The sequence below is a fragment of the Elephantulus edwardii genome, unplaced genomic scaffold (assembly GCF_000299155.1).
Source record: "Elephantulus edwardii isolate Elephantulus edwardi_28Jun2011 unplaced genomic scaffold, EleEdw1.0 scaffold00017, whole genome shotgun sequence".
Taxonomy (NCBI): Eukaryota; Metazoa; Chordata; class Mammalia; order Macroscelidea; family Macroscelididae; genus Elephantulus; species Elephantulus edwardii.
This window is the reverse complement of record NW_006399767.1, coordinates 8,364,553-8,384,480: the sequence shown is the minus strand read 5'-3', so window position 1 is coordinate 8,384,480 and position 19,928 is coordinate 8,364,553. Positions and strand designations below refer to the sequence as shown.

Below are 19,928 nucleotides of genomic sequence, written 5' to 3'. Positions count from 1 at the left end.
GTCCTTGGTATATTCAATACTCTTCTCCAGCACCACAGCTCAAAGGCATCGATTCTCCTTCTATCATCCCTAGTCATTGTCCAGATCTCTGAGGCATATCAAGTGATTGCAAAGATCATGGCTCGTCTCAGGCACACCTTACTCTCCTGACTGATATTGTTACTCTTCAGTACTTTGGAGAGGTCTCTGACAGCAGACTTTGCCAATGCAATTCATCTTCCCCCCCCCACTTGGCTGCTGGTGCCAAGAGTGTTGGTTGTAGAGCCAAGCTAACTAAAACTATAAACCATCTCAATCTCTTCACCATCTATCATGATGCTATCAATTGGTCCAGTGGTGAGAATCTTTGTTATCTTGATATTGAGCTTCAATCTATGTTGAAGGCTGCAGTCCTTGACCTTCTGCAGCAAAAGCTTCAGGTCCTCCTCAGTTTCAGTAAAGAAGGTTGTGTCTTCTGCATAATGCAGATTGATGAGTCTTCCTTCAATTCTGATGCCACACTTCTCCTCATAGAGTCCACCCTCTCAGATAATCTGTTCTGTATATAGATTGAAAAGGTATGGCGATAGGATACATCCCTATCATATACCCTTCCCAATTTTGAACCATGCAGTGTTTCTCTGCTGTGTTCTGAGGACTATCTCCTTGTCCAGGTATAGATTTCACATAAGCACAATCAAGTGTTCTAGGATTACTGTTCTTCTTGGAGTCAGCCACAGTTTGATACCTAGTGTAAAATTAAACACCATTGATCTTTTCCCACTATTATTCAATTTTTTGCATGTCCCTACTGGATCTTCTCTAGTTCCTTCACCCTCTTCCTCCACCCACTGAATTCTGCAGCTCTCTCCACCCTAGAGCCCCCTATTCCCTCCCTATCCCTCTTTGGACATTTATACACATTTTACTAGTTATTCTTCTATTTTTACAATAATGGTCTTATGCAGTATTTGTCCTTATAAAACTGAATTCACTCAGCATAGTGCTCTGTCACCTCTCCCATGTTACATAGTATTTTACAAAATTGTTGTTCCTTAGTGCTGCATAATATTCCATCATGTGAATGTTCCATTATTTCTCAATCTGTTTGTTGATGGACATTTGGGCTGTTTCTGTGCTGTTACTATTGTGAACAATGTTGCTATGAACATCAGTGTACAAATATCCATTTGTGTCCCAATTCTATTGTCCTTGGGCTATATTCATACAAATGTGAACGAATGATAGAATGATGAGCCAAGGTGATTTCTAAGACTTTCACTTATAAAGAATTAAAAAGAAAATTTTTAAAGCCTCCCTACCCCTGTCCCTTAGACTCAGTACATTGTGATCCAATCAGAACTGACTCATAGCTGACCCTCCTTTGAGTTTCTAAGGCTGTAAATCACATGGCACAAGGGGAATGGGAGTTGCCCATCTTTCTCCCTTGGAGCCTCTGGTGGATTCGAACCTCCAGAGAGGTGTGGCATCTGGGTTAGCAGTGCAGCTCCTTACTGACTATGCCATGAGAGCTCCCCTCTGGAAACACAGAGTTAATGCGCATGGCTGCTCAGACATCAAGAATGTGAATCTTTTACTTTTCCATAATTTTTGACTCATGTACTTATAACTTGTTAGTTAAATTTGTGTCTTCTAGGTTGCAACACTTCCATGATACATCTTCAAGGATATGAACATATACGGCCAAGCACAATCAATAAGAGTGCATCTAAATTCCAAAATCAATCTCCATAATAGTCTATGTGTTTCCTACTGCCAAAGGGGCCCTTTAGAGTAGTGAGAGAAGATCTTCACCCTGAAACCCACAGGGTCCCTTTTCAGCAGGAAGTAGCTAAGAGAATACGCCATCCCCTTTTCCTTATGCATCAGGGTGAAGTCTCTCTCAGGGAGGAGTGATAGGGAATGGCAAGGGACACACTGACAAAGGAGATTAATCAGAACTGACTTTGACAAGCACTGTGGCAATTGGACAATTAAAACAGACATTCGGATGGCGGGGGAAGAAGAACAAACTGGGGAGGAGGGTAGAGAGAATGGTGCAGCAATGAAGGAATGAAAACCCAAAATCCCTGTAAATGTTCATTAAAACTAATAAAATTTAATAATGATAAAAAAAGTATTAAAAAAAAAAGAATGTGAATCCTCTCAGAGCTGCCTCTGAAGAAAGCTTTCTGGAAGGAAAAGTCTGCAGCTGAAAACCCTAGTGAACACAATTCTGCTTTGGGACCTAGCTGGTTGACACGAGTCAGTTGACTCTTAACTGGTTTGTCTTAGTCTTCTTCTTTATCTTTTACCCTCCTGCACCTTGGTGCTCTCAGAGTCCTACTGACCTTAGTCAGTGCTACTCAGGCCTTGGTCTCATCTTTTATGTCCTTGAAAACATCCCCTAAGTTCTCAAAATCAGTGGTTCCCAAACTTCTCATACAGCATCAAAACAACCTACAGGGCTGTGCACCAATTGGCTGACCTCGACCCAGAATCCCTGATTCAGGAAGGCTGTGGTCATCCTCTATTGGAAATCCCAGGGACTGTGGAAGCTGCTCATCCAGTGACCAAAGAAGAACCATTGTTTTGGTCCAAGAAGGAGCAGAGCATCAGAGATTCATACCATTTCACACTTGAATGTGTAAATACTTGCAAGCTCAAATTCCAGAGAACTTTCTTGTGAAAGTGATTTCTAGTTTGTTCTTATTTAAATTGAGGAAGAGATATAAAATTTAAAAAAAAATGTTCTGGAGGAAAGGGGCTGGCAACCCCCATTTCCACCCTCTCAGCCAACCACAGGAAAACGAGGTCACGTTATCACCAGAGCCAGGTGGAGCTTGCAAGCGCCAGAGTTGGCCTTGGCAATGCCCAGCTGCTTGCTGTCATGGAATCTGCAGCTGCCTCGTCCATGCCCTGTTGCGGGCTATGGCTGGGAACCAAGGACCAGGAAACCTTATCCACAACGCCGGTGTGTCCTTTGGCAGAATATCACACTGACATGCTCTTCTGCTTCTGTTGCAAGCATCGAGTCAGAATTCCAGAGGGGTGTTGCCTCCCATTTGGTTGGCACCAGTGTAGCTATTGGCACCACTTTATCTGTGATTCCTACACTGAGAGATAAGTTCTTGCCAAGCACTGTAGGGCTGGTACTCTTCAGTGATAATGTTCTCTTCTCCCATGACTCTTACGAGAAGACACAGTCATCGAGAGTCAGGGCTGGAAGGGACCTTTGTGGTTATGGTGTAGAAGCAGGCTGGCCATTTTGCAGATGGATAATTAATATACTGAGAGGTAAGAGGTGAGCTGGAGCTCTCCCAGAAAGAACCCCCCCCACACACACACACAGGAACCAAGCAAGGAAGTGGAACTAGGCACCATTGGTTAGGGTGATGCCCAGGGAAATGTGTACCAATCACAGGAGAATTTGTGACATCTGTGGGTGGCTCAAATGGTTAACTCACTCAGCTGCTAAAAGAAAAGGAAGAAAACCCACTCTTCCCCTCAAAGGTAAGGTGGAAGAAAGACCTGGCAATCTACATTTGAAAAAAAAAATCAGCCACTGGAAATCTTATGGATCAGAGTTTTGTTCTGACATATATGGTGTCACAATGAGTTGGAGTTGACTCACTGGCAGCTGGTCCGGCTACAGGTCATCAGTGAGACACAAGTCTCTTCTTCCAGGCATTTCGACTTTCTGGTTTTTCTCAAGTTTTGTTCTCTCCCACATCTTCCCCAGGTTCTCTGGGATCTGGAATAAAGTATCTGGGAAAATAATTTTCTGGAGTGGTGTCAGAGTTGGTATCCTTTAAAAAGACAGCCTGGGGCTCAAAGAGTAATCCATTAAAATATTACACCCTTCTGCTGCCTGCCTGCATGAGGTAAGGTGAGGGGGAGAGTCTTTGAACAGAAAGGAAGCAGAGTGGAGAGATGAGAGAATGAGCTTTGGAGAAGGGTCTAGCCCTTCATCCACACCATCACCACCACAGGCTTTCCATCTACTCTGAGACCTAACTTCCTTGTCTATAAAATAGTGAGATGAACAAGCAACACACTGGATTATTCCGAGAATCCAAAGAAATCAATACTGCTGAGTCCTGGCTCAGAATCTGGAATATGAATGTACTTGGTAATCTATTCATGCTCATGCCCTTTAATGTATTAAAATCACATCACCTGTGTGACAGGCAAGCCTCAGTCACAGCTGTGACGTTCTAGGGAATAGACTGCAAAGGGGCCCTCATCTTTCCTGATTAAACCTCGAGAACTTAGTAAATCCTCACTCTTAAATGCAAGCCCTGGTTTTATTTCCTGTTTTGTTCTGTTCCCTGCACAACTAAGGCTTTGGGTAGAAAATGCAACCTGTGAGGACTCTGGGTAATTCATCCTCATAAGTGCTGCTCAGATATGAAAGAAAAACCCAAAACACTGTATAGAATTAGCCTAATTATTTCTTCCCAAAGTAGGAGGTAAAGCAGAAAAGCACAGCATATTCCAATTTATTTTGCACCTAAATTAGCTCTGTATTTGCGGAAGCTGGTTGAGAAACTCATTACTGTAGCCCGGATTTAAATCAGGCACTGGTTTTCGTGCAGGTGAAAAATCCACCACCAACCAGGATGGCTTTTTGTTTTTCTTAGCAGTGGCTTCCAGTGTTTACAGCACTGTTGGACATAAACCCAGGAAACAAGAGTTATTATTTGCTTTCTGGAAAGGGAGGTATTATGTTCTTAGCTCTCTAATCTCTTTCATTACACAAAACACAGCAGCAACAATGAAAATTATTCCAAATTAGAGTAGTGGGACTAAAAAAACCTTTCATTCCCTAAAAGTTCAAAGAGATTCTCAGGTATATTTAATTTTGAGCAAGTAGTCCGGGATTTATTTCTTGGTCCAAGGCCGCCCCCTGTAGCTTGATGAGGGTAAGTATAGTAAGTTGTCAGGTGCTGTCCAGACAAGTACGACTCCTAGCTACCCTATGAACAACCGATCTGAACTCTGTCCTATCTAATGCCATCTTCATCAGTTCTGACCAGTGTAGAAGTCACTGTGTTAATCCGTCTGGTTGAGGGTCTTCTATTTCATTGACCCTCCATTATTCCAAACATGGTATCCCTCTCCAAGGAATAGCCTCTCTTAGCAATATGCCCAAAGTACGTTAAGATGAACCTTTGTCATCTTTGCCTCCAAGGAGCACTGTGGCTGCACCTTCTCCCAGACATACCCATTTCATGGGATATTCACTACTCTTTTCTAACACTACCACTCAAGGGCATCAATTCTGCTTCTATCATGCTTATTCATTGTCCAGCTCTCAGATACATAGCAAATGACTTGAAAAACCATGGCCTAAATCAGAAGCACCTTAGTCCTCAAAGTGACATCACTGCTCTCCAATTATTTGGATAGTTTCTTGACTACTGACTTTTCCAATCCACTATGTCTCCTGATCTCCTGACTGCTGGTACCAACTATGTTAATTTTGAATCTAAGTAAGATGAAATTGTTGACAGTTTAAATCTTTACTCCATTATCATGATGTTGTCTATCGGTCCAGTGGTGAACAATTTATTTTCTTGATGTTGAGGTGAAAGCTATATTGCAGGCTTTGATTTCTTCAGCAATCACTTCAAGCCCTCAGTTGTGTCATCTGTATAACACAGGATGTTGATTAATCCTCCTCCAATCCTGATTGCAAATTTTTTTTCCATAGGGTACAGCAATGCCTCTGGAAACTCTATGAACTTTGATAAATGTTGATAGTTATAGAAAGGTTTCGGGCCTTTTGTTCATAGGGTCCCTATGAGTCATGCTCGAGTCAACGGCAATCAACAAGAACAACATTATGTAGGAAGGCGACCAGGGTGCTCCTTGGAGGTAAGGATGGTGAAATTTCATCTCACATGCTTCAGACATGTTGTCAGGAGGTGCTGGTCTTTAGAAAAAGACATCATGGTTGGAAAAGTAGAGGGTCGGCTAAGGAAATGAAACACACAGTGACTACAACAATGGGCTAGAGCATGACAGAGATCATGAGGCGAGCACAGGATAGGGCTAGACTTCAATCTTTCATTTATGGGGTCACTGTGATGGAAGAGGGAGCTATGGTGGCTTAGTAAGAAGCTGAGCTGTAATCTCCAAGGCACCTGGTTCAAATCCACCAGCTGCTCCACAGGAGAAGGATAGGCAGTCTCCTCCCTTGTTGATTAACTGCCTCTGAAAACCCACTGGAGAGTGAACTATGGGTCAGTTCTGACTCAGCAGTACATAACAACAACATGATGGAAACTAACAAGGCAAGGATGCCAAGTAATAGCCGAGGCTATCAATAAGAAAGAACCGTCTTCTACAGTCAGTGCTGTGATTTGAACTTGTATTCTCTAATATTGCAACTTTACAAGACCAACACTCAACATTACAATACATAGAGAAAGGATTGAGGCTGTCAGTGATTTCATCTTGCTTGGATCTAAAATCAGCATTCTTGCTACCAGCAGCAGTCAATAGACATGCATTGAGCAAGTCTGCTGTTGGGGACCTCTCCAAAATGCTAAAGAGCAATGATGTTAGTTTGAAGACTAAAGTGTGCCTGATTCAGGTTATGGTTTTCTCTGTCATCTTCACGTACCAGAGAGCTGGACAATGAATAAGACAAAAGAATACTTGATGCTTTTGAATTATAATACTGGAGAAGAGTACTGAATATCTCATGGACAGCCCAAAGAACAGAAATGTCTTGGGAAAAGTACAGCCAGAGTGTTAGTTGGAGACAAAGGTGGTGAAGATTCATCTTTTATACTTGGACATGTTATTCCTTGGAAAGGGACATCATGCTTGCTTGCAAAGATGGAGGGTCAGAGAAGGAGAGGAAGACCCTCAATGAGATGAAGTGACATGATGACTTCATCAATGGGCTCTACTGTCTCCAAGATGATGAGGATGGCACAGGATAGGGCAGGCAGGGTTCAGGCCACCTGTTTATAGGGTCACTGTGAGTTATACTCAACCTGATGGCACCTCACAGCAACAACAATATTGTAACACAATCAAGTTCTATTCTTTAAACCCTTACGGTTTAAAGAGTTTATATTGAAGACAGCCCACTCCCACCTGTGATCTCTTTGTGTATCCCGCTAAGTGTGGCCATGAACTACGGCTTACTAATCAATAGTATATGGCCAACTGATGGAATATCACTTCCTTGATTTGTTATTTGTTGTTAGATGTCATGAACTCAGTTCTCAATCAGAGAGACCCCATGTTACAACAGAACAAAGCACTGTCCCACTCCCATGTTGTCCTCACAATAATCCCATTGTTACACCCACCATATCAATCCCCATTCTGAGGGCCTTTCCCTCTACACCGTATATGTACCATAATAAGCCCAGGTCATAGTATCATCTTGGTCTCTTTAAACAACTAAGATGTTCTCAATATTCCTTCTCCCTCCCTTGTGTCCTGCTTTGTGTTGCTTGTGTGCTTTTCACATATTTCTTCACTTGTTTTTATTGTTGTGTACTGTCAAATTGGAACTGACCCTTTCACCCTCTGGGAGGTTTTCAGAGGCAGTTAATTGCACCAGAGGAAACTGCCCATTTTTCTCCCATCTTTCTTCACTAGTTGACATTTTTCCTCCTTTTAGTTTTTCTCCTTCTCCTTCCATCCTACCTTGAACATTGAGGTTTCTGATGCCCACTCTCCTCAGGCTTCAGAGAGGAAAGCGTGTTTGCCTGATGAGATGAAGTCACATTTACATGATGTCAAGGCTCTCTGGACAATGTATCTTGTTTTTAAAGACTCAAGTTCAAAGACAGAACTGTAGATTTATTAGAACAACCAGATGTGTTCTGGATCCAGTGGCGAGGTGAGGTAGAGACCTGGAGGGAAGTAGTAGCACTGATGCTGTGAGCACTGGGAGCACTAGGAGGTGTAGAAGCTTCTAGAACAATAAGCCTTGGCAGAAGCCCCTAGAATAATAAATCTTGCAATGAACACTGGCATCTCCAGGATGGGTAGCCATCAGAGTGAGGACTGACCAGAGTTAGCCTGGCTTTCCTGGGCCACGTGAGCACATTAGAAAGTCAGATGAGCCAATTATGATAGAAGGACACTCAATACACCCTCAAACTCATTGCTGTTGAGTAGGAACCCACTCATAACTGATCCTCCAGCAGGTTTTTAGAGGCCTCAGAGGAGATTACCCAACTTTTCCCCCACAGAGCAGCGGGAGAATTTGAACCACTTGTCTTTGGGTTGACAGCACAATTCTTTATCCACTAGGCCAACAGAAGGGGATTATCGCTTCACAAAAGTGTGTACTATCTTGCTGCTCTAGATCTCCACCAAATGTGACAATTTCTATACATGTAGGGAATTGCCAAAAATACCTAAAATGCATGATGAAAGAAAACCAAAAGGTTTCCTGACATCTCTCTGGAAGCCGACAACCATATGCACCTTCAACTCATTGATTACAGAGGTAGAGTTCTGGACTACTTTCTGACTTTAGAAAGATTAATTTTTCCAATATGTGAGAATGACCGTGTAAATAGAGGAATGAGTGAAATATAATGCATATAAACTAAAGACTATGCATATGAATTTTATATGCAAACCACTATCAAACAAAAATAATTTTAAAAAGAAAGATTCCTAAGGATCATTAGATAGTTTCCTTGGTTACAGAAATGAACTAGAAATCAAAGGGCTCAAAAATCTCGTCATGAGCTTCGTAACTCGGGGCAAGTCATGTCCGTTCTGGATTCTCCATCTCCTCACCTCTACATTAGGTTATCTCCTGGGCCCACTTCACCAGGCTGGGAACCAGATGAAAATCTTCTGGAAAAAATACCTCACTCTGTGCACATCAGTAACACAATACTTTCTAAAAAAATTACCATAGAGCTGCCTGAAGTTCAGACTTTTGTGTTTATTTTTGAAGAAATGTTCAAGCTAAATGACCCGACCAAAACAGAAAATCCCACTAGAAAATGGGAGAAAAGAAAGTTTTTCTCTAAGAAATTGTCAACAATGACTGTTTGATGAGAAAGTGAATACAGCCCATCACTTTTTCAAAGATGGTGGTGTCATGGCATTTCTGGAAGACTGGCGCAATGCCACATGAATAATACTATTTTACGATTTTTAAAAAGTCAGCTATATTTGGCAGGAAGAAGTAACAAACTCCAACAACATAGATTCTTCTGCATTCATGGAATAATTTCTCTGAAATCTTCTTTGCATTTAACTGAAATAAAGAAGGCATTGAGAAAGCCCCTAAAAACGCCTTCTTTTCTTTTCAGACTCAAAAACCAGAAATTTCATCTAACGTTGCACATAATTTCTTCCCTGACTTTTACTCTAAATATCAAATTGTTCCAAATATTTTTCCTCGATTTTGTGGTTTCTGGTCTTATTCCGTTGATAAAAACTGAGTCAGCACGATGTCATTTGAGGAGTCTCCAGTATGAGAAAATGCATACGTGCCTGAGAGGAGAAAATGAGGAGGCAAATTAGTGCTCCTGTGTTAAAATCAAACATTGAACCACAATGTAAAAATGCTTGTTCTTATGACTGCCGAGTGTTTTTGGAAGATGGCAGGAAAAGATCTGGAGTGGGGCTCGTTAATACGCATAACATTTCGGCTTTATCCAAGCTAGGTTTTTTTCAGAGATTGCTTATGTAAGAAGAGAAGTGCCTCATGTTCCAGGCATCGCTGGAGAGAGTTATAAAAGTATGTTCTGCACCACAGAACGTTATTTGGGGGGATGGGGGTGGGAATGAAAATAGTGCTCTTAGTCAACACCACAATTGGAAGGGATCAATTCTTCTTTAGTTCCCTTACCCATTATCCAACTTTTAGATGCATCTGAAGCAATTGAAATGGGTGTTGACTGTGAATCCAAATAAAATGAAATTGTTGGGAAAAAATCTTTAATCACATATTTGTTTCAGTTTAATAGGAAATGATGTTCAAAAAGGTAACTCGGCTGCTATGAACTTATTTCCAAATTTTGTCCATTAGTTTACTTATCAAACACCAAGGGTTTTCCTGACTGCGCATTTGATTACTCAAGACTACCAGGTTTCCTTCTGAGAAGCTGCTAAGCAGGTTTGGCTCAACTAGCTTTAGATTAATGGCTGAAAGGAGATCATTTTCACTGGCCAGGAACTTCTCAGAAAGGAAGAGCCTTGTAAAAAGCACACAGACTGGTTGGTGGAAATGGTAAAAGAACCTAAGAGCTCCAAATGAGAGCATCTTTCAGACACCTGAACTTTATGTACAATTTAAATAATCTTCATAGGATTCTAAAGTCAGTTATTCATTTTCTCTGCTAAGGATGACAGGAGAAGAATTGACACCTTTCAGTTGTGTGCTGTTGAAGAGTCTTGAACCATGGACCATCAGCAGAACAAATAGGTCTGTCTTAGAGTGGGTGAAACAAAGTTTCTCCTTGGAGGCTAGAATTTTGAAGCTCTGTCTCACATACTTTGTGCACATGGCCAGGAGGGACCAGTCCTTGGAGAAGGCCATCAGGCTTGGAAAGGGTGGAGAGAAAGCACAGGAGAGGAAGACTCCAGATGAGATGAATTGACATGATAACTAGGGTAAAGGCTGTAGGTGTGTCAGAGTCAGTGAGATTGGCTCAGGACAGGGCAAGGTTCAGAGCTGTTGTACATTGGGTCTCTATAAGACACAGGCTACTGGGCGGCACCTAACAATATTCTCATGACACTATTCTTTGGATCCATCATGCTTGGAAAGACGGAGGAGAGTCAGCAAAGGAGAAGGAGACTCCCAATGAGATGGATTGACACTGTGGCTTCACTAGTGACAGTGGTGTGTCACAGATGATGAGGTTGGCACAGAATAGGGCAGATTTAAGACTGGCTGTTCATAGGGTCATAATGAGTGGTACTCATTATGGTACTAACAACAACAACAACAGCATTCACATGAGTGTGTTAGGAACCCCAATGGTATCGTATGTAACATGTTAGGCTGCTAACAGAAAAGTTGGAGGTCCAAATCCGCCAGCCACTTGGTGAGAGAAAGATAAACAATCACCTCCCATAAAGATCTATAGCCTTAAAAATCCAAAGGAGAGTCGGTATGGTTGGAATCGATGTGGTTGCTGTGAGCTTGGGATGAGTATGTTAGTATAATTTGCCATGAAATGGGACTTGAGTCCCTGTAATATGTCTGTTTCTCACCCTGCTTCTCCTTCATCAATGTTGTAGCTAATTATAATGTTTCAATAGTGATCTTCAAACAGGGGAACATCATCTATTTTAGTAATAGCCAGTGTGTGAACATAGGGACAATGCATGCTATCTATAGACATAGACAAAGAGTGTATCTAAAGTGATTCTCCAGTAAGTACAAGGTTTGTGTTCGTCTACCTGTACTCAATGACACCACTAGCCTGTATATATCATAGCCAACTGATAAAGCAGAAAGTAAATGGTGATGCAGCTAAAAAGTGACACTTGCTGGTCTCCATAAGCATCAAACCCCTCAAGTTGTCTATCAGCCTCGAGCCTACAATTCAGATGCACTTTGGATACATGGGTGGCTTATACTCTCATGGTTCTGAGGTTAATTTAAAAATAAACATTGGCAGTAAATATTATCCATGGGTTATGTTTGTATTCTCTCTTTCCACCTTTTATTACTTTTCATTTTACAATCACTTACCTTGGTGTTGCCATGGGTTGAAAGGGTTCGAGAATTTGGGTTTCGGACATAAATCAGATGGATTCTGCTGGACAAAAGAAAAAGAAGTCATTTTGGATATTTATAGTATTCTCTTAAGGACGGGCTGCATATCTTTACTTAATGATTCACTCAAGAACTTTACTCTGTCCACATAGTACATTCATCTTTTGCAAGAAATTAGAATGACCACTTCCTTTTCCTTCCTTCTGCTTTCAGCTATTTAATTCTCACTAACTTGTTTCTAAGTCAATGTTGTGTTTATGTTTTGACAACCTCTAGAAAAGGGTTTACAAAACAAATCAACTCACTGCCCTCAAGTCGGCACTGAACTGACTCCTGGTTGACCCTGGTTGGGTTTGCAGAGGCCGTGTATCCCATAGGAGGAGATCAACCATCACATCTCCCACAAAGCAGTAGGTGGATTATAAACCACCTGTCTTTGTGTTGGCAGCATGACCTCTTAACCAGAAAACAACCAGAGTGCCCAGAAATTGATCTTAAGGTAGATATTATTCTTTTTGGTAGGTGCATACATAATTTTATGTCTTCATCACCAGAAGAGGAACCCTGGAAGACAAGTAGTACCATTAGTGAAAAATGGTTTCCAGGTAAAATTGGTTTGAGTATCACTCTTGCCCACATTAGCATTCAAATTGTGAATAATTCTTTAGTCATTGATGCAGAGAGAATGCCAATCTCACAATCTATTCAAAGTCATAATGACCCCTTAACGTAAAGTAGAACTATCCCAGAGGGTTTCCAAGGCCTGTTCTTCACAGAAGCAGACTGTCAGTCTTTTCCCCATTTGAGCACCTAGTGGATTCGAACCACTGACACTTTAGTTAGCAGGGGAGTTCGTTTACCACCAAGGCTCCTTAGAGACTGCACAACATTCAAAATTTAAAAACTTAATTATCAAGGGAATGTTAGTGGCCTAGTGGCAAGAAGCTACACCACAATCCTGAAGGCACATGGTTCAAATCCACTAGCTGCTCCTCTGGGGGATGTGCAATTTTTTTCCAGTGCAACAAATTGCCTCTGAAAACCCGTGGGATGGTCAGCCATGGGTTGGTTTTGACTTGATGGTGCACACAACAAAAGCATTTATCAAATAGAAATAAAATATTTACCAAAATTTCTCATAAAAAATGAAAGGTATTTAGACACACTATCACTTTTCTGTTTATAAAACTTATTATTCATCCTTTTAATTTACATGATATCATATATTGACTAAAAACTGTATATTAGATGCTATAATAGGGACTGAAGATATTAGAAGGAATATATTCCATCCCTTGTCACAGAACTTGTCATGAGGAAAGCAAATCAAGATAGTAGAATAAGGTACTTATTACATGCAATTGGTAGGCCAATGAAAGAATGCCAATTTTCACTGATTTCTGATGTCAGTGACATGGTTTTTGAAGCATCTGGAATAAGAAGGCTTGACCCATTAGTTCTCTATAGTTTAGAAAATAAAAACTCAAAGAAACTAAATATGACCTTCATAAGATCACACAGCCACTTGGTGACACTCAGCAAATACGGGCCAGGTCTACCGACTCACAGGCCACAGTGCCCAAAGTCATAGAAGTGCCCTCTTGACAAAAATGCACACCCAGAAAATAATTTGTTTAATATGAGTGCATATCTTCTTTACTGACATTTATATCTAAACATCCATGGAGGTTTGGATGCAGTTCTATCATGAACTCATCTCAAGCTGGGAAATCTCTACTTTAGAACCATTTCTGATAATAGGTCAATGAATTACTGAAGGGGCTTGAAAAGAATACGCATCTAAGTACATTTGTTACTAATTTAACTTTCCTCATACAGATCCTGAGGACGGTGCACGTTAGGGCAAAATTTTGTTCTGCTGTTCATAATGTGGTTAGGAGTCATTGTGGACTTGACTGTATCTAACAACAACAACATACAGAATTCACCTGTGGGGCAAAGAATGAAATAGGAATTTTTGCATTTTCATTTGAGCGTTTTAGCTTATAGAACTAAAATTTCAAAGGATAAAGTACCAGCTTAGGAGAGAAAAATTAGAGAATGCTTTGTGTATTAGAAGTTCATCAAGACCACCTTCTAAAGAAGAAAGCATAGTTGCTGGGGAAGTCAGGAAGCAGGCAGAGGGTCCTACTGGTTCAAAACTGTAGAAGGCAAGGCAGAGAGAAGCCACTCATATGTTCAAAAGTGTTCACTAAGTACCCAGAGACCTCCATGCCTGAGCATTCTTGCAGGTTCCATGCCTTCACATTGACTCACTCACTTACTCACTCACTCACTCACCAACTTTCTATTGAGTACCCGTCAAGTGCCAGATACAGTATTTGCTCCCAGAAATACAATAGTGAAAGAACCTCTAAGGGTTCAGGCAAAAATGTGCCTGTTTCAGGACTACATAAGAGAAAAACGCAAAATTAGAATATCACGCATTGGATCCACAGCCAGGGGAGATAATTACCTTTGATGGTTGCTTCCAAGATATTAAAGGGGACAATTTGTTTAATAGAAGTTGTCGCAACTATAAGGATAAAAAAAAAAGTTGAGGAGATATACATATGCAATCATATGCAGTCCAGTCAAAAGCAAAACTACATAATTAAAATTTTTACTACAAGAGTAGTTCTAAGGAGCATTTAACAGACTTTGTAGATACTTGATATCAGGACTTCTTTTCTTAGACCCTATGCTTATGAACAAAATGACTGCTAGGTAAAGAACAATATTGCCAAGACCTATAGCAATTCATTCCAGACATCAGTAATTGGCAATAACAGCTGAATGAGGTTTATCTTTAACATTAAGAGTTTCTTAAGTGTATGTCTAGTGCAAACAAGGAAATTATTTCGTTCAATTAAGTGTGATAAATTGGTCTTTGTAAGCAATGTTTGTACATGTCTGACAATTATACTGATGACAAATTATTCTTATCTTCTCATTAAGACAAAGGCTCCTTGATCAGCTACTTTGAGGTTTCTCAACAGAGTTATTCACTGTTTTATAAAGTAATGAAACACATTCCATTTTATATTCTCTCTTTTAAAGAAAATCAAACCATTGCTGGTTAATGAAAAGATAACTTGTGCCTGAAATATACAAGGGACAAACTGCTTTCAGGGAACACTGAGCAGTTACTGTGTGGATAGTTTGCTAAATGCTAAGTTATCTCCTTTAACCCTCTCATTTAGGCTATAAAATTTCCCCCTCTTTAACAGTGGACTTGAAGGGCAGAAGTCAAATCCGGCTCACAATGATGCTCATCTAAATTGTCTTTCATTAAGCATTTTCTTTTATATTAGCAGTCATTTAAAATTGTTTTAAAAATGCTGCAACTAAAAAAAAAACACACACAAAAAAACCCCCAAAACAAAACAATGTTGCAACTATTAAGGTAGAATATGTATGTTTTGGAGAAAGTGCAACCAGGGTGCTATTGGAGGCGAGGATGGTAAAGCTTCATCTCACATACTTTGAGCTTGTTGTTGTTAGGAAGAACCAGCACTTGGAAAAGGACATCATGTTTGGAAAGGTGAAGGGCCAGCAAAAGAGAGGAAAACCCCGAGGGAGGTGGATTGGCACAGTGACTCTTAACCCTGGGCTCAAGCATATCAGATGGTGAAGATGGCACAGAATCGGATGAGGTTCAGATGTGTCGTTGATAGTGTCACAATCAATCCTAATTGACACAAAGGCAAGTAACAACAAAGCAGGCAGCTAAATGAACTAAAGGAACGAAAAGGAATTAACTGCTAATGAAGATCATTGTTGTTGAATTATTATCCAAGCCTAATGTAAGGCACAAAACTGAGAGATAAAACTATTCCCTTTAGTGTGGTCTATAGTGTTCATGCTGCACGTTGTGATTAGTTCTTTTTGCTTTATATCATCAACTAGTTAGTTCTTTTGTTGTTTGACTAAACCTTTTTAAAACATTTTATTTTGTTGATTTGCTTACAGAGTTCATATCCATTGTGTTTCACACTATCCTTCATTCACATTGTTAAATCTTCCTCTTGTAAATTATAGAATATTACTAAAAAAGGTACCCATAGCCCGGTCCTCTGATTATTTAAACGAAACCTCAGAATTGATAGGAAGGGATTTAAAGATGCCTGGACTGGGAAGGAAGAGAGGAAAGGCCACACATACCTTATTATCCAGGAGCATTCCAAAGCATAAGATAAAAAAACCCTAAAAAAAAAAAGGATTATGTATTTTGTAAATCTTGTCAGGATTATCAGAATTTGTATAGAATAAAACAATATAGCATTCGCCATTAAGCTTGTATTCTTGTCTGATTTCCACAGTGCCTGGCAAAACACAATTCTTTAATGTATAAATAAGTGATTATGTGAAATAAGTCTTAAATGCCTGTGGAAACTGGTTTCCTCCTACTGTACCATCCCCGTGCTGAAATGAGAAGCTGCCATTGCTTGTCTATCATAGTTGGCTTTGGACCAGTCATTTAATAAATGTTTGCTGAGCATCTTATGATGGGAGCAGAAGCTGAAGTCCAATCCTTTGGCTACAGAGAGGGAGGTGACCTATGCGAACTTTCCATTAAATGCAGGGAATCCTTCAAAGACATCTTCTTAAATATTAACATTTTCTTTTCAATCAAAACACCTTTTTTTTCTCCATCAAAATAGTTTTACTGAGTATCTCTTTAGACACCAAAGCACCATAATCCTGCTGTTTCTCTCCCTCACACCATCCCTACAAAGTATGACTTTTAGATGTGTATTCTTCATAATTGTTATCTCTAACGCAATTCCATTGAGTGATCCTCACTCACAGAGACCCTATAGACAGACGAGAACTGCCATAACTTTCTCTCATGGCACAGCTAATGGATTAGAACCACAGACATTTAGAGTTAAGTGTTAGCTACTGCTCACCAAGAGCACATACTACTTCCCCTAAAAGTTAACTGGTGTCTGGAGTCTACAGAGGGCCAGCTGCTTGCAGAAAACACTCACTGAGCATTTACCCCATTCCAAGTATTTTACCAAGTGCTAAATTATTTCATGCTCTCATTAACTCTGCAATGTTGTTTTTATTAACAACATTTAACAGAGCAATTGAAGGACAGAGACTAGGTAATTTGTTAAAAGTCACACAACTGGTAAAGTGACATATTTGAGCCCGGATTTATTTAGCTCCTACATACAAATAAACCCTTCCCTGAGTCTTCAATGTTCAGAAGTAGTCAGGGAAGACGTATAGTGAACCAGATTTGAAAGCTCTCTTCCAAGTTCATCAGAACATAAAAATTAATTTATCTTACTAGTCTCTAAACATGCTAGTTGTGACATGCAATATCAATCTTTTGCAACAAGGGTTGGCCAAGGTATGGGCTTTGCAGGCTATATTTAATAATCTCTGTCAAATTTAATACAAATTTAGAGCAGAGAGCAGTTATGGGCAGCATGTAAAAGGATGGGAAAGGCTGCATTCCAATAAAACTTTATTTACAAAACCAGATTGTTAGTCAGTGTTTGCCAGCCTCAGTTCTATTGCACTCTAGGGATTTGCTCTGAGCCAGAGCCTTCAAATCCTCCTGATTTATGTCCCTTTTCTGTGTGCTTCCCCCCACCCATGCCTGTGCATGCATGCACACACACACACACAAACACACATGCACACAATTCATTTAGCCAGCAGCAAGAAGACGTTATGTGTACCTGAACCCTGGAATGAATTGCTGATGAGATGGAGAATTAAAATACTCTGTTTCAGCATAAGAATCACCATCAGGGGAAAATGGGTGATTCCCCCCCCCCTTCCTTTTCACTTTTGTTTCTTGCATTTTTAATTACAGTGAGGCGGCAATCAGAGTGGCTTTAGTAACTGGGATCATCCTAAGTTATTCTAATTACCTGATGACATAATGGATTACTCTGGTTCTTTTTACCTGGAATGCATTGAGCAGAGCAAAAATCACGTGCCAAGCCAGGTTCTGGCTGTCCACCATGGTGCCGATGCCAAAGCCCCAGGTGAGCCCCAGCAGAGGTGTCAGAATAAGCAAGCTTTTCCCCATGCGGATGACAGTGGCCTTATCATCGCGGCTCCTTCCTTCTCCAACACTTGGCCTCCGGAGCGTCAGGAGAACTAACAGTACTGTCAGGAAGTTCACAAACACAATCGTCAGGGCAGGAACAACAAAAGCCAGGAGAGGCTTGCTCCCATCAGACCAGTTCAACCAACACACATCTTTCCTTTTGTAGCTGTCACTAGGCTGTGTGACCGCAACGGTGATGACAGATATAACAAGAGGACACCCATAGCCCAGGCAGAACCCAATAGCCACCATCATAGGCATGGTCATGTGATGGAACACGAAGATGATCCGATAAGCCAGAAGAAGGCCGAGCATGAGCATCCAAAAAAACAGGGCGAGGTAGAAAAAGTGCGTAAAGAACACTGCAGCTACGCAGAATCCAGAAGGGTCAGCCGTAATGTCCACAGAGGCAGCAACAAAAAACCCAATATCAGCAACCAGGAGGGACAGGGCGATGTTGACCATGCAGATATAACGCGTGTGTGAGATGGGAGTTTTCTTGGCCTGCTTCCAAAACAGAGCTTCAATAACCAGGCATAACACGAGACTTCCAATGGAGACAGCCAGCCCCACGTAGGTGATCCATTGCACCACGGGGATGGTGGCAGCGGGGACAAAATGTGACATCAGCAAGGAGAAGGAGGTCAGGTGAGTACAGCGGCACATCACCGAGTCCCGAGTCTCATTCACCAGGTGGCAGCCTGCGTTGCTCCACTGAAAACGGCTGAAATCCCAGAACACACAGCGAGGCTGGACCAGGCTGGACTCGATCTTGGAAAAAATCAGGAAGATTTCGTTTATGGAGTAATTGTGGATAATGGTTGATATCACAGGCCCGTTGAGCTGAGCATTTCCATTCTGGGTGATGGGTAGAATGTTCCCCAGGGTCAACGAGGCCATGCTGATGATTGTTGCTGGAAGGAACTCGTGGAATTGCTCAGACCCAATTAACACTTGGCCTCTAATAGGAGTGGAGGCATTTGGGATCAACATTTCAGTCCAATAGTTGTAACCTTTATTGAGTTTGCCCTTGGTCACAGGAATCCCTTCCCAGGTAATGAATTCCCGAGAAAAATTCAGAGGCAACGCAGTGGAAGGGACCAGAGTGCTAATATTCTCTAATGTTTCCAGCAACCGTGAGCTGGCCCGTTTTTCTTCCTGCAGCAACACTGTCCAGTTTGTTATTAATGCTGAATTAAGGACATGGTTGACTATATCGACGACATCCTGAAACATGAGGATGGAAATTAGTTTGTATGATGAACAGACAGAAAGAAGACAAAAAAAAGTATAGTCAGCACATCATTAAGGATATGAAAAATGCCCAGATAATTAATACTGTTGTTGTTAAGTGCTGTCAAGTCAACTCATAGCGACCCTATAAACAAAAGATCTGAACCCTGTTCTATTCTGCTGCATCCTCACACTTCCTGACACACAAGAACCCATTGTAGCAATCACTGTGTCAATCCACCTAGTCAAGGGTCTTCCTCTCCTTTGCTGACCCTCCATCCTTCCCAACATCATGTTCTTCTCCAAAGAATAGCCTCTCCAAGCAACAGGCCCAATTCAACAATTAAATTCAGTTCACTTGCTCCACATAGTAAGAGATTTGTGTTCAGGAATGGATTCACAGGATCAGATAATTATGCTGCAGATTCGTTAGCTATCCAGTGCTCCTGGAGGCAGCTTTAGTGAACTAGTCCATAGGGTGTTGCACTATGAACGCTAAGGCTGTGCCTCTTGAGTGGTTCAAATCCACCAGCAGCTCTGAGGTAGAAGGCTGTCTCTTCCTGTGTGAATTACAGCCTTGGAAACCTACTTGAAGAGTCAGCTTTGAGTCAGTTATGATTCAACAGCAATGAGTCTGCATTTTGAGAGATTCTCACAGCTACTGGAAACAGAAATACTATGAGTGGATGGTTTTAATACCAAAATAGAAAATTTATTATTTTAATAACAAAATATTGATTTTTAGTAACAAAATATTAAATTTAGAATAGTAATATCACACACTTATTTTCTCACAGTATAGAAGGCCAGAAATCCTAATTCAGGGCACCAAGTCTAGGAAGAGGCCCTGTCTGTACAGGAATTCTCTGTCACGTGAGCTTCTCCACACTGTGTATTCCTTGCAGATCTTGA

At 41.0% G+C, this 19,928-nt stretch overlaps 1 protein-coding gene across 1 annotated transcript in view; it reads right to left on the bottom strand.

Moving 5' to 3' along the window:
* Positions 1-9,397: 9,397 nt before the first annotated feature.
* Positions 9,398-19,928, bottom strand: part of GPR110 (G protein-coupled receptor 110) — a 42,802-nt gene continuing 32,271 nt past the window's right edge. The window contains exons 10-14 of the mRNA XM_006881926.1: positions 17,637-19,010; positions 15,872-15,913; positions 14,184-14,243; positions 11,684-11,750; positions 9,398-9,471 (exon numbers count right to left, since the gene is read on the bottom strand). Coding sequence (XP_006881988.1) covers positions 9,398-9,471; positions 11,684-11,750; positions 14,184-14,243; positions 15,872-15,913; positions 17,637-19,010 — 1,617 coding nt within the window. The remainder of the gene's footprint in view (positions 9,472-11,683; positions 11,751-14,183; positions 14,244-15,871; positions 15,914-17,636; positions 19,011-19,928) is intronic.